The following is a 14,300-nucleotide window of genomic DNA, read 5'->3' as shown; positions in this document are numbered from 1 at the left end:
GAGACGGCAACATCTCAATTTTTCCTCTACCCCTTATTAACCTGTAAGGGCCCATTCATCCCTGCGATTAGCATCGCTCGCGCTACGATTTGCGAACGGCGATCAAAAAGAGACTCTACGCGACCGACGTTCACATCAGCGCGCGACTTATACCCGTCGACACACAGCATTCACGTCTGCTCGCATTGCTATTGCCCCGCATTATAAGCTGACGTCCTGTTTCTGCGCATCTGATTGGTTCGGAGGTTTTCGACTGCAGTCGCGCGACTGAGCCAAGACAGTCGCTTTGCGACTAACTTGTTCGCGTGACGAGTTCTAGTCGCAGGTGTGAACGAGCCATAAGACTAGCGCCTAACCCTGTTGACGTAACTCAACAAAACGCAGGCGTAAGGAAACGCGGTTGTTGCAGTGAGCGAAGTAACCCTCCTGCTGCCCATGGCTTCAACGCGAACTTGGCGATGAGACACAGCACGTACAATGGTATGAGCCGTCGGCTGATCCTCTGTAAAGAACGGCGTGCACGACCGCGGCGAGCACGCTCGGTCGGTGAAAATACGCAATTTTTTACCGGAGTCACGCAGCCCCCCTCCCCCTTTCAGCTCCTCTGCATGCATAGTCGTGAACACGCTTAGCCTGAAAACGGGAGCGCGTGCCAACTGCGCTATCAACTTGCACTAATGATTTCTTTGTTCTTCAGGTTAAGCCATTTGGATCTCCTGCGACGAACGAGCACTCACGGCCGCGCTGGTACCCTAAGGTACAATTCTGGTGCGGCCGTGGCCCATTCGAGCCAGCCTCACGACCAAAATGCGTGTCACTATCACGGCTGCGCAGGAAAGCAAGCACCGTTGGAAGCGCTGCTGCTGCGCATGACGTGCCCGCGTCGCCAAGGAAGTATGGCAAGGCATCATTACATAGAAAACCTGTCCCCCTCCGAGCGTGCGTCTTTCTCGCCACTCTCGCCGAAGCCAAGTGCAGCCATTTCTCCTTCCTACGGAGCCTCACTCTCGCCACACCGCAAGGCACCGTGACCCAGCGCGGAACATGCGGGTTCACGTGGTTTTGCGTGACGACCAAAGAACTTCCACGGACATGGCTAGCCCCTCAACAACTCCGCTGTTGAAAAGGGATCACATTGAAGCCAGGACGTTCCAGACCTTGCACCCGTCCCCTGTTCGGACGTTTGCGAGCCGCGCTGACGTCTACGGCTCCACCTTTACCTTTTAGAAAGTACAGAGCTTTTACAGGAATGGTACGCAACGAACAGGTGCAAGCACCTCGCGTGGTCAACTGAATGTGAAAACGCGCACGGGGTGATTTAGTACCGTGAATGTACAACAGTTTGAAGCATGGTTCGCGGCGTTTTATGGGCGTGGCAGAGAGCATAATCGCAGATGCTGCGAGCATTTCAGGTAGACGTGGCAGATAGCATAATCGCAGATGCTGCGAGCATTTCATTATTCATATCTTTCCGGCGCAAAATAACATCCGCAGCCATAAATACAGGGGCCAAAAGCTTTTTTCCTGTATTTTTTAAAACATTGCGCGCGAAATGGTGATAAAATCAACAAGTAGCGAGCGCTGCGCGCGTCGCTGCACGAATGCTTTCCTTCGCCTGACCTCCCCTCATCTGTCTACTTAGCCTACGAAAAGTCCGACTCACAGCAATTTAAATAAATTTACTGTTTTGCTGGCTATTAAGACTGTATTTATACAAACACTACACGATCTCTAGTTTTTTCTGGATACAATTTAAGTGATTGAATTCGTTTGTCTTACCTGGCAATAACAAGACGTGATTTTGAAGTGGACTTTAGCTTCGCTAATATGCCCTCAATTATATATTTGCAACTGAAATGATTTATTTCTATTGGTCTTACGTGGCAATACCGAGACATGATTATGAAGTAGACTTCAGCTTCGCTAATATGCCCTCAATGAAAAGGAAATGATTTATTTCCTTTCGTCTTACGTGGTAATACCAAGACATGATTATGAAGTAGACTATAGCTTAGCTAATATTCCCTCAATGAAACTGAAATGATTAATTTCTATTGGTTTTACGTGGCAATACCAAGGCATGGTTATGAAGTAGAGTTTAGCTTCGCTAATATGCCCTCAATGAAATAATTAAAACAGAAATGATCTAATTTTATTGGTCTTACGTTGCAATGCCAAGATATGATTATGAAGTAGGCTTTCGTTTCGATAGTATCCCCTGAGTGAAATAAGTGAAATTTAAATAATTGAATATTTGTGCCTTAAGTGCAAATACCAAGATATAATCATGAAGCGCGCCGTGCTTGCAGGCTCCGGACTTGTTTTCGCCGCACCTGAAGGTATCAACATGCTCGTCATTTTGCCCGACATGTGATAACTGCAGCTGCGAGGAGACTATCTGCCCTGTGAGTGTCCTAGCTTCAGTGCATCAAAAAAAAGAACTTTCAAAAGTGTTAGGCAGACGTGACAATTACCCATTGTCCTAGGAAAGGGTCTTAAGACACTCGCCGAGACCATCCTCGCCACAGAAGGCTTTGATAGCGTTGTCCTGCTTTTTTGCGGACGACTGGTCTTAGGAACAGACTTAATAATAGGGACTTTTAGCTTGTACGTATACTTCTTTACGTTACCGTGTTACCGGATGGACTCTGCGCATGCGCGAACCTTTACGGAACGTAAACTACTCGTCTGTTAGGCTTTACGTTTACGGCCCTATCTCGCAAATCCACCTTCGTTCGTGGCTACTCGCGATATCCGCTTTTCGGAGACTCCAGCCGCCGAGTCAAAATAAGCCGTAGTGCGAGCGCCACTTACGATCACCTTGTTTCAGCCGCAAACGCGAGAGGCCTAAGGCTTCTGACAGGCTGGATAGGTGGCGCCATCTAGCGGTGCCAGGGTTAACAAGGCGAGAATAATATTGTTATTGCAGAAATATCGGGCATTCTACTTCCATTGTAAATGCCTTGCAGCGGCAGAACTACGAATGAGTTGCCTTTTTAATCATTTTTTCCCTCAAAACCACTACGCGAAAACAAACGTGTCCGTGACTGTCGTTGCACGAAGCGTCACAAGATGTCGACACCATCGTCCGGTAACCCGGTATTGCTACACCCCTTTGCGTATATCGGTATACTGCAAACGCTAAAAACCTCTTCTATGACTCTGCCGCAACGGTAATCCATTGTTATTTAAATAAATGTAGTTTAAATGCAGTTATCACCATTTTGTGGTTTGCGCAAACGTAAAGGTTTACATTTGGGTAGCTAAAAACTTTACTAAAACTCGAGTTCCCGTAACACGGTAAACGTAATCCGGTAACACGGTAACGTAAAGAAGTATACGTTCAAGCTAAAACTTCCTAATAATAAATGTTGAAGTTTAACGTCCAAAAACCACGATATGATTATGAGGTACGCCATAGACGAGGGCTCAGGAAAATTTCAACCACTTAGAGTTCTTTAACGTGCACCTACATCTAGGTATACAGGCCTCAAGCATTTCCGCCTCCATCGAAAATGCGGCCGCCGCGGCCGGGCTTCGAACCCGCGACCTTCGGGTAAGTAGTCCAGCACTCTAACCACTAGACCTCCGTGACGGATTTAGAGACAGACTTCAAGCAGTGTCGTTTATTAAGGCGAACTCCTTTGATGCCTCATCAAACGCGAAAATTGAATGGCGTCCCGCGTCGGCGTGCACACGAGTGATGGAAAAAATCAACACGCGAGGAGGTCACACTATGACGTCATCACAATGCCACATAACACCAAAATTTGCGACGTCATTACGACGTCACGTGACGTCCCATGATGTCATCATGTGCATCTTGGCTGGGTGGGCCGTTCACGTAGGTAGTGCAAAACCAGCCGAGGTGCCTCCGATCCTGGAGGCAATGCAAAACCACATTAAGTGCAAAAAGCTTTCGGAGGGTGTCGGCGCAGGAACAATGAATGCATCGACAGAGAAAAAAGATTTTCGCCTTCCAGTCGCTTTAGATGTACGCAGAAGGACCTTGCGAGTTTTTTATTCTTGTTCTTTTTACCTTTTTTGTAACATCTCTTTTCTATCATCTTTTATTCCCCTTACCCCTTTTCACAGCAGGGGCAGCCAGCCGGTCTGAGAACGGGCTAACCTCCCTGTCCTTCCGTCTTTCTCTTCCCCCTCCTCCTCATGAATGTAAGTACATTAAAGTTTCTGCGCAACAACACATTAAAACACCACCGCTATGACCGGGAATCGAATCCACACCTGGCAGAACCACGAAGTAACCTAATTTCAGTAACCTGCGAAATGCGCTCTTTTACTTACAGGGCGTGGTCACCCTCGTCTGTGAGTGCTGTATATCTCCAGAGGGGATTAATAGACGGCTCGTACCTTTGTACGTTCTGTGCTGCCACCGCTTATTTCGCGCTGAAGCGACGGAGCACGAAAACCGCTTCGTTCACTGGAGCGGCTGTATTCCCTTACACCAGCGTTGGTTACTCTTGATCGGATCCTAAAGAAGTTAGCTGCTAGCCTTACTTTGTATAACATGGAGAAAAAATTGACCGCCATTCAGCCCTGCGAACGTGAATGTCCAGTAAAGGTGTATCAAACACCACACATGCTGATGGAGGAGGGAGGGGGGTGAAGTGGGCGGGTAAGTTTCATTATTACTTTTCAGTAATGGTAGTGACAATCGCTTTGTGGTCGCTATGGTAGACTGTCATTGGTTCGGCGAACACTTTCAGCAAGACGAATTTGTTCATTTCGACGAGCATTGTATTCACGCTAGTCTTTCGGAGTCTAATTTCCACGATCTACCCACGGCAGTCCTAGAATGAGCTAAATGAGTTGCTAGGCGGGTCTTCCTTTTATACATGAAAGCGGGAAACACACGCGGGGAGAAGGAAGGGCCATTTGACGTCACTCGAAGCCCTCGTGGGAAGTGTAAAGCAGATACAACCTAATCTTCACCGGGAACGCGTGGAAGGGTGTTCCCATTGTTCACGGGCGCCTTATCAACCAGCACGCGGTTTTCATGCTTCTTTTGTGGTTTTCTTTATTGAAACGAATACCGAGCTCAATACAGTATGCCTGATTGCAAAGAAAGATACGCGGTTTTCCTGCAATTGTTAAAGCGCCCCTACACCACCCAGAGGTCGAAATTTAGTTCAGGCGTTGCAGTTGTGCACGGGTCTACAACGAACGCGTTCGTCGGCTCGCCTGTCCACCTCTCCGAATGCCCTTTCTCAGCGTCCGAGGTGAAAAACGCAAGGAACGCGAGCATCTGCTAGCAGAGGAGCACGCGAGCGCGAGTGCCTGTTTGTGGTTAAGGGGCCGCCAGAGGTCGAAATTTAGTTCAGGCGTTGCAGTTGTGCACGGGTCTACAACGAACGCGTTCGTCGGCTCGCCTGTCCACCTCTCCGAATGCCCTTTCTCAGCGTCCGAGGTGAAAACGCAAGGAACGCGAGCATCTGCTAGCAGAGGAGCACGCGAGCGCGAGTGCCTGTTTGTGGTTAAGGGGCCCGGCGTTTCTTTTTATTGCGATAGCAATTACATAGACATTCGGCGGATTTTTGCCATCACCGTGATGTCCCGGATATGTATATGTATGTATATATAAACAAGAGCCACAAAGAGAAATGATTCAGAAGAAAAAAAAATTCCGAAGAGCGCGACCGGGGATTCGAACCTGTGACCCCTCGCTCCGCAGCTCACTGTCTTAGACAATAATGTCATGCCTCGTTCGTTCCCCAGGATACTAACGGCAGAATACAAACGCACGCGGCGTTGGGTGAAACACACGGGACGCCACACGTCGCGAGATTAAAATTATGCCAGACGAGGGCCATTCTGCATCGTTCCCCTCGCTGCGTGTGCGTTGTATCGCTGGCGACCCACGCTGGTTTCCGATTTTGGGATTGTAGCGCCATGCCACTGGAGGCCAGTCGGCCAAGACCGGACATTCCTGTAGGGCCCTGCAGCCTAGCTACTGCGCGGCTGTCAGCGCCGAGAGCGGCTGGTCAGACCGATAATGTCTTCAGAGATTTGGGACGATAATCGCCTTGAAGAAATAATTGAATAAAACAAGAATCATTTTCTTTCCGATGCTGGGATTCGAACCCACGCACTCGTGCACCGAAGGCGAGTGTCTTTACCAGTGGTACCACTTTACCACTTTACCACCCACTCTTGGTGAATGTGAGTACGTGCATATCTAAACCACACGAATGCGTTGTACCCACGGTGCAAAACAGACTAAAAAGAAAAAACTTTCTATGCGGGCTTTACTGAATTTTGTTCTGGTGCATTAAACGCCCTCTGCAGGACACGATCTAGACCTGACATAGAAGACTGTACACATCAGAAAAAATGTTTTCTTTGCAAAAATTTAATACGAAACTCCTTTTTGGGTGGTCCCCCTGAAGCACCTGTTAGAGTTGCCGACTAACGAGTGGAAGCCTGCGTATCTGCGCTACGTGTCAGACCTTTGCTTGCGCGACCGCAAAATGGATCGAGCGGCCGCTTTTCACGGAAGTGTGTTTCTCTATGGTGCACCATTCCAATTTGTTGCTATCGCATTCATCGCTTCACCCTTGCGGTGGTGAGACTGACTTGCTTCAACACACGGTTAAAACAAACAAGCAGCGCGATCGAGAATGCACGTGCGGCATCCAGCAGTATAACAGTGTACTGGAGGCTGGCTCGAACCGCGCATGCGTGGCTGCATTTTCGGAATGCCTATATTGTCGCAGTGATGTTCCCCGCAAGCTTTATAGATCGCTTTCGTGGTCAGGAACGCTGTCTGTGATGCCACACCGCGAAACAAAGCCGCTGATTACCAGGTAAAGGACGCGCCATGAATGTTTCATGAACATTAGCTTCGGAAGTGGTCTGTGGTGGTTTTACTGTTTTCTGTTTCCTCTAGTACGTGGTGGTAGCTTCGCCATCCTGTCAGCCACCGTATGCCTCGCGTGCAAACAGTGTCTCGGATTCGCATGTAAGTCCTGTGTCTCATAGCAAGTGACAACGTGTACAGTCGTGAGCATATGTGTGGGCGCAGGGGGCGGGGGTGGCAAGGGGGGGGGGGGGGGCTCCCTCAATACCTCATGTTCGCACTGCGTTCTGATCGTAAGGGTTTCAGTGGGAGGGGTTTCAGGAATATCGTGTGTGTGTGTGTGGGGGGGGGGGGGGGGGAGTGCTGCTACAGAACTCCCCCTCCCCTTCCCCTAACGGAGCACCATGCGCGTGCGCGCCTATGGTGGTGAGCAAAACCTAGCGGACCATGGCACCAGCAAAATGTTTAAAAAAATTCTTCTAGGACAGCTCCACAGCGCAGATTTGCTCCAATGCATCGCATTGTTCGAACATGCGCACTTTGCCTGGACTAGTCGATTTCAACCAACTTATGTCGAGGATGCAAAAGGAAGTACATTCAGTTTGGCACAAGTTCGTCCTTAAAACTTTGTATTAATTTCAGTGCTTTTACGTACCGAAAACCACGATTCTGAGGCACGCCATAGCGGTGAACTCTGGTTTGATCTTGTCTATCTGGGTTCTTTAACACGCACCTAAATGTGCGTATACGGGTGTTCATTTCGCCCCTTCGAGCCTAGCAGCGCCATACCTTATAGGTGCTAAGCTACTATGGCGGGTAGTCCTTGAACTTTTGTTCGATGCCAGACGTGCATCATAGCTGATTTCATCATCGAACGATCACAAATGCGAACATAAGACATACATGGCCACTGCGGTTACCACGTTTTCAAAACGTTAAGTATTTGCCTTAGCCTTGGGTTGACAGGGATATAAACACAGAAAAAGCGTAAGATACCTTTAGCGGAAGCGTTCCTGGTGACTACTGCCTCAATATTTTGTTCTGACAGTAGCCGGACTGCTCCGCTGCTGAGCGCCAAAAGTAGCGGCTTCGATGCCAAGCGTGGCGGTCGCGTTTAGATGTAGGCGAAATGCTACGGAGGCCCGTGTACTTAGATTAACATGCACGTTAAGGAACCCGAGGTGGTCGAGATTTCCTGCCCCCCCCCCCCCCCCCGCCCCCAATTAGGGCGTGCCTCGTGATCCTGTGGTTTTGGCACGTAAGCGCCAGATACTGACAGTAGCCAGCTTTCATATATGTCTCTGACGAGGCACGCAGCTCGTGTCTTCGCGTACTATAATCTTGGAAAACGCACAGGAGGCGTGAGACAGTCTTATCAAAGCAGCGAGTTTCAGAGCCTAGGATTAGATTACAGTTCGTTGTACATTTTCGTGCGTGAGTGAAAGACTAATCGCGTATGATTTCGCTATTATCTGTAAGTTCTCACGGGGCGAAACACCACACGTAGCACTTCTGATGGCCTTGAGCGGCCGTCAAAGGTACCTCTACCGCAGGCCCGTATAGCCAAGAGGATGGGGGGGGCGGGGACCCTGCCCCCCTCCCCCAAAGTTTTGGTGAAGTAGGTGTTTTTACCAAAAATAAATAACGAAAATAGGTGTTTTTCTCAAATAGTCAAGGTTGTGAGCAAGTGCCGCCCCCCCCCCGCCCTCCTCCCCCCTCCCCCCCACGAAAAAAATTCCTGGCTACGGTCTGCTCTACTGGCAATGTCGACTGTGGGTACTTCGTACGTGCAGCCACAATATTCCCATTCAGCCTGTTTCTCCTTTATATACGGACCATCCAACTGCGTCGTATTTCCTAATTAACCGTAAATTGCGTCCGTCATCGGTGCAAAAACACCAGCATGGCAAAATCTAACACAGCCGATTCTTAATGCGTGCAAGATCATGAACGTTAAGTAAAACACTCGGGTTAATGTAAACAGTATTATGACACAGGCTTCCAAGTAAGGTCACATCGAAGCCAGCAACCATCGTTTTTACGCTTGATCACGTCCCACGTAAAGCACTAGATATAGACAGGAAACTAGATGAAAAATGTCTAGTTTCCTGTCTATATCTAGGACTTGGCGTGGGACCTGATTAAGAGTGAAAACGCTGGTTGCTGGCCTCGATGTGGCTGCATTTGGAATACTGTGTGATCGCATTCTCTGCGTCAATCCTTAAAGTCCTAGATATAGCCAGGAAACCAGATTAAAAGTTGTCTAGTTTCCTGGCTATATCTAGGACCTTATGCGGGACCTAATAAAGAGTAGGGCGCACAGTAGATAACACAGCACTTAACCTGCTAGCAATTACAGCAATAAGAAAAGTAATTACATGGCAAATGCACACGAAACGTATTGTAAGAACGCGATGTCGGTGCTTTCTTCTTGAAATGAAACGAATTTGTTGCCAAAGGGATCAAACTTTCGAGATTCCAACATGCGTTTTGGGAAATCTATGCAGCTGCGATTAGATGCGAGGTTCTGTTATCACAACGTGCAGTGTGTGACGTATGCTGCTGTTCGTTAACACGAGGGTCATAATCCCTGCGATTCGCTACAGAGCAACTAGTTTCCTGTGGTGAGCATCGGGCACATTGTGTCTCAGTACAAAAAAAATAAATAAAAGTGCTGCAAAAAGCAGTGGTCCATACCCGCGGGAACGGCCCACATTGCAGGCTGCATGCAACATCGGCGGCGGTAAATGACAAGGTGGGCAGATATCAGCGAAAAGAAAAATAAGTTACAACTCGCATTATAAATCTCGCGCGCTTAGATTTGGCTATAAGATAGGACACCTCAGGCGGTGAAAAGTAATCCAAAGCCGTGCACGACGGCATATCTCATTCCTGAAATTAAGAGCTTAATTTCTGGCCAAAAATCGCTGCTTCGTTACCGACCTATTCCTGTTATATTGCAGTGAAAGAGAATGCCAAGAAGTTGAGCTAGTAAGAGTTGGTAATTAAGGAAAGTAAGAAGAGAATGGCGTTTGTGTTATCTCCTCTTGTGTCCGTGTTTGTAAGCCTTACCTACCTTCATGATGAACACCGAGACATTCCTTGAAGCTGGAAGCTCTGTTGGTTAGGTATGCTTCACGGTGGCGTAAAATGCACTTCGTGAAAAGTGGAAGAGAAAAGAGAAGAAAGTGAAGCACCAACACTTTTCTTTTCTATCCCCCTTTTCACGAAATGTATTTCCCGCCACAACCAAGCGTACCAGACTAATCTAAGCGCCGACTTGCCTAACAGGAAGTCCTTTTGTCAGCAATGTTTTACGATGTTAACTTCAGCGAGGCTATTTGGGTTGTCCGGACGGCATTCCAACAATGAAACGCATCACTCACTCTCTGGTTGACCGTCGTTGACAGGCCTCATCGTCGTCGTAGAGCAGCGTCGTTATTCCTCGACACTCAGGGGCTCAGACGCTGCGTTCGCCTGCACGGGTTGTCGGTGTCAGAGAAGACCGCACGACTGCGAAGGTACAGCACTTGGGCTTCGGCTTCCGAAACCGACTCGTGGGGTGGTTCACCAAAGCGTGTCGTTTACACGCGGTGTCGTCGGCGTAAGCTCATCGCGGAGGGGCGACCGTGAAGCCACTGTCAGTGCGTCGTCGAAGCCGCTCTCGTCAAAGGGAACTTCCGACGAGCGCACGTGTGGGCAGCGGACGAACGTTCTTTTTGTGACGGAGCGCAGCTCCATCCGCGGCGAATACCCGGCTTGGGACAGCTGGCGTCGCGCAAGCGGCGCGTGCATCGCTACTGAAAACATCCAGCATGCGAGCTTATCGATGCGGTATCTTTCTTCTCTCTCTCTTTCGTTTGTGTTCCTTTCGTTTCTCTTTCCTTTTTTTTCGTTCATGCGCTGCGCGTTGTCCGTAAGCATTGCCTTATTCCGGGAAACAGCAACGAGTTCACTTGGTCAGCGAAGTGCGCAGCAAAAAGTACGTCCGTGTTTATTCACTGCACGCGCAGCAGTACTTTGTCTTAATTCACTGGTCGAATTTTGCTCATGAATGATTGACTGGTCTGAACTTGACCGAGTGACATACGGAACTGCACTGACAGACTTATCTGAACTAAACTTGCTGGGTGAGAGAGAATTAACGTCTTTATTAAGACGAACGCCTTAGGTGCCTCATCAAACGTGAAAGGTGACCGTCAGTGGCGTCGGCGTCAACACGAGGTGATGCAAATCACCACAATGTGATGACGTCATCATATGACGTCACCCTGACGTCACAGACCACCAGAATTTTTGGTGTCCCTATGAGGTTACACAACGTGGCGTCGGCACACCGGGCCGGTGCCCCCCACCCCCCGATTTTTTTTTTTTTTTTTTTTTTTTTTGCTGTGGCATACGGAGTCCGAAATGACACTTGACGACATCTGCCTTCCCAGCCCCCACATCAAATCAAGAAGGTGCCCCCCCGCCCTCTCGAAAAAAATTTCTGCCTGCGCCCCTGCTCGTAGGCAGTGCAAACCACATAAGGTGCAGTAAGATTGAGAGGCTGATCGGGAGGGGGGGTGGGGTCAAGACAATCGACTGAAGAGACGAAAAATGAGATGGCTTTCGCCTTCGAGTCGTCTTACGTGAATGCATAAGCGACCATGTAACTTTTTGGAAGGTAGCGTGGGAGATGCACACTTAATCCAGGCAGCACTCAGCTCTTGCATCGTCCTGGTCCCTCGCAACTAGCCTTAGCTCACTCACCTGGACAGACTGACAAGGTAGTCTGAACTAGACTCACTGGCGTGGACAGGCTGACCGATGTGGACTAGGCAAGCTCACTGACAGACCTGGACTGATTCATTGGCCTCAAATGGCTCGCTGACTTATAGACTTAAACTTACTGACTTGATGAAACAATGGTTCCACGCTGAGGTAGTGTTGTGCGTCGATCGTTGATAATTTCAAGTCCTAATAATAATTCTTGAGGTTTAACGTCCCAAAAGCACGATATAATTATGAGGGACACCATATGTGCTGGAAATTTCGACCACTTGGTGCTTTTTAACGTGCACCTAAATCTGAGTGCACGAGCCTCAAGCATTTTCTCCTCCATCGAAAATGCGGCTGGGATTCGATCCCGCGAACTTCGGGTCAGCAGTCGAGCACCGCAACGACGACCACCATGGGGGGTTGTTTTTAAAGACCCCTTCAATGATAGAACGACTCAAAATTGAGCAAGGTCGTAGCGATCTATGTTACCGAAAGGTAAACTGAAGTGATGGACTCAAGGAATGGACAGAAAAAACACAAACGCCTGTAAAACGTGCATGGTGTTTGGGCTTCATACCCTAAGAAATGTAATTGAGGTCGCAAGGACCTTGGAGTCTTGGTGCAATTGACTACGCTATTCTACTTCTACCATGTTAGAAGATGATCGCGAAGGATGGGAACCCACAAAAGGCAGGTCCTGAGCAGGGGCGTAGCCTGAAATACTTTCGGAAGGGCGTGGGGTGGGAGCTCAATCTTTTGTGCGTGTTTTTGTATGCGTGCAACACCCCCTTCCCCCCCCCCCCCTTTGCCAATGGCTCTGAGCTACCGTTGCGGGTAAAGACACGCCCAACCAACGCTATAGTTTCGGAATATATCCAGCAACTGGTATTATTTTATAAGGAAGTGTTAATGTGCTCTACGAACTAAATGGTCAAGTTGCCTTTTAAGGCCTTGTTTAGATAGTTAATCTGGCGTGGTGATTTCCGAGGCAAGACATCGCCTGTCCAAATTATAAATGCGCACACTTGAGCTATAAAGCGATGTGCGACATTGGTTCACTCTTTACAGCCCCCCGAAAAAATGTGGATAGAGGTCAGAGGCGTAGGCCTTTTATATTCCGGGGGGGGGGGGGGGGTTCGACTGACGTTTACTTAGGCTCGTGCGTGTCTTTGTATATGTATGCGCGTATATTTTCGGGAGGGGGTAGAACCCCGCCCCCCTCTGGCTATGCCGGTAATGCGATGCGGATATCGCATGCCGACGCGGTAATCGATATTCCTTATGTCTGGTGGGGAGTGCGGCCTGCACCGTGCAACCGACATCCAGCATCAACATCGCTACCATGGACCCGTGGCACGCTCCCCTGGAACCTGCGCTTACAGAGGCGATAGTCGATATAAAGCTCTTGATGAAAGGCAACGCCTTCCCCTATAGTCCGGCTTCTTCCCCACGAGGCCCGAACGGTAAATGCTCGCCGCCTTTTCCATCCATCCAGGCAGGGTTGAGGCATTATGGCCATCTGTGTACAGCCGCCCATTTCTTTTTTTTTTACCTGAACGCGCGAGCGTCGACCGCCTAGCTGGATGGACCGACAGAGCGCAGCGGCGAAAATAACGAGAATACGCACATGCGTGGTATGAGCAGTCTTGGGCAGCGGTCGTCTGCACGGCTTTACCGGGAACCGGACACCGCCCCCGCTTCTTTTCAGCACCGATATCATCCTTTTTTTTTTCTATCATTCTTTTTTTTTTTTGAACACTGCTATCAAGTTGTAAAGAAAAGGCGAAGTGGTAGCGCATGAGATGGATGGGATGTGATTAGACGCGCTGCTTACACTACGTACGTATCAGCATTTTTACAGCGGTACTCTTAAGCTTTTCGTTATGCCGTGCGGAGTCGACACAAAACTATCATCAGCGGCCAGCGCGCTCTCTAGCTCTTCGTTTTGTTCGTCATATTCTTATAGTCAGTTTTTATGCTCAGTCAAGCCACTCAAGCCAAGCTATGCTAAGATTAAGCTAATTAAGCCAAGCCTTGTCATAATCACGCCAATTAGGATGATAGAGTCGAAACCCGCGATAACGAAATCCCGATGGAACGAAATTCTCACCGCAACGAAATATTTTCGGAGCACTGGCGAACGCCCATAGGAGTCAATACATTTCGTAACTCGCGACTACGAAGGATATTCATACCGCAGTCCCCCATTAACGAAATTTTAGAAACACGAGTGCGCAAATGATCTACTCTCGCAACATTAACTACGTTAGAAAACTGCTGAAATTCATTCATGCTACACTTAAATTGTTCAAAGCTATCGCTACAGCGCACTTCAGAAGCAGCCGCCATCATTGTTTACAAACAAAGATAAAGCTGGCGACAATGATGATGATGATGGCTAGCCGAAACACCTGCTCGTTGCTCGTTATCGCGAACTACGTAGCCAAATCCACATTCCCCATGGAGTTTCGTTCTTTGGCTTGGGTCTGTGCTTGGCATTGTCGGCTTTGCGCGCACATGGTCGCGTGTGGAGCCATTTGTGGAGTGCTTGCTTGGTCGCTTGGTGCAACGTGAACTGTGTGTTGCGATTGCTTCGCCCTTGGAAACAGGCAATAAAGCAAAAAAAGATTGCTTCGTCCGATTTCGCTGCCTGCGAAGATGCCGCCCCCAACGAAAAAGCGGAAGTTCATCACGCTGGAAGATAAGGCTGCAATCATCAGTG

At 48.9% G+C, this 14,300-nt stretch overlaps 1 protein-coding gene across 1 annotated transcript in view; it reads right to left on the bottom strand.

The window, feature by feature from the left end:
* The window catches only part of LOC119401564 (solute carrier family 26 member 6), a 45,441-nt gene extending 35,024 nt beyond the window's left edge, over nucleotides 1-10,417 (bottom strand). Inside the window, exon 1 of the mRNA XM_037668464.2 lies at nucleotides 10,204-10,417. Coding sequence (XP_037524392.1) covers nucleotides 10,204-10,234 — 31 coding nt within the window. The 5' untranslated portion in view covers nucleotides 10,235-10,417. The remainder of the gene's footprint in view (nucleotides 1-10,203) is intronic.
* Between the last annotated feature and the right edge of the window lie 3,883 nt (nucleotides 10,418-14,300).

This window comes from Rhipicephalus sanguineus, chromosome 8, assembly GCF_013339695.2.
Source record: "Rhipicephalus sanguineus isolate Rsan-2018 chromosome 8, BIME_Rsan_1.4, whole genome shotgun sequence".
Taxonomy (NCBI): Eukaryota; Metazoa; Arthropoda; class Arachnida; order Ixodida; family Ixodidae; genus Rhipicephalus; species Rhipicephalus sanguineus.
This window is presented reverse-complemented; position numbering and strand designations above follow the sequence as displayed.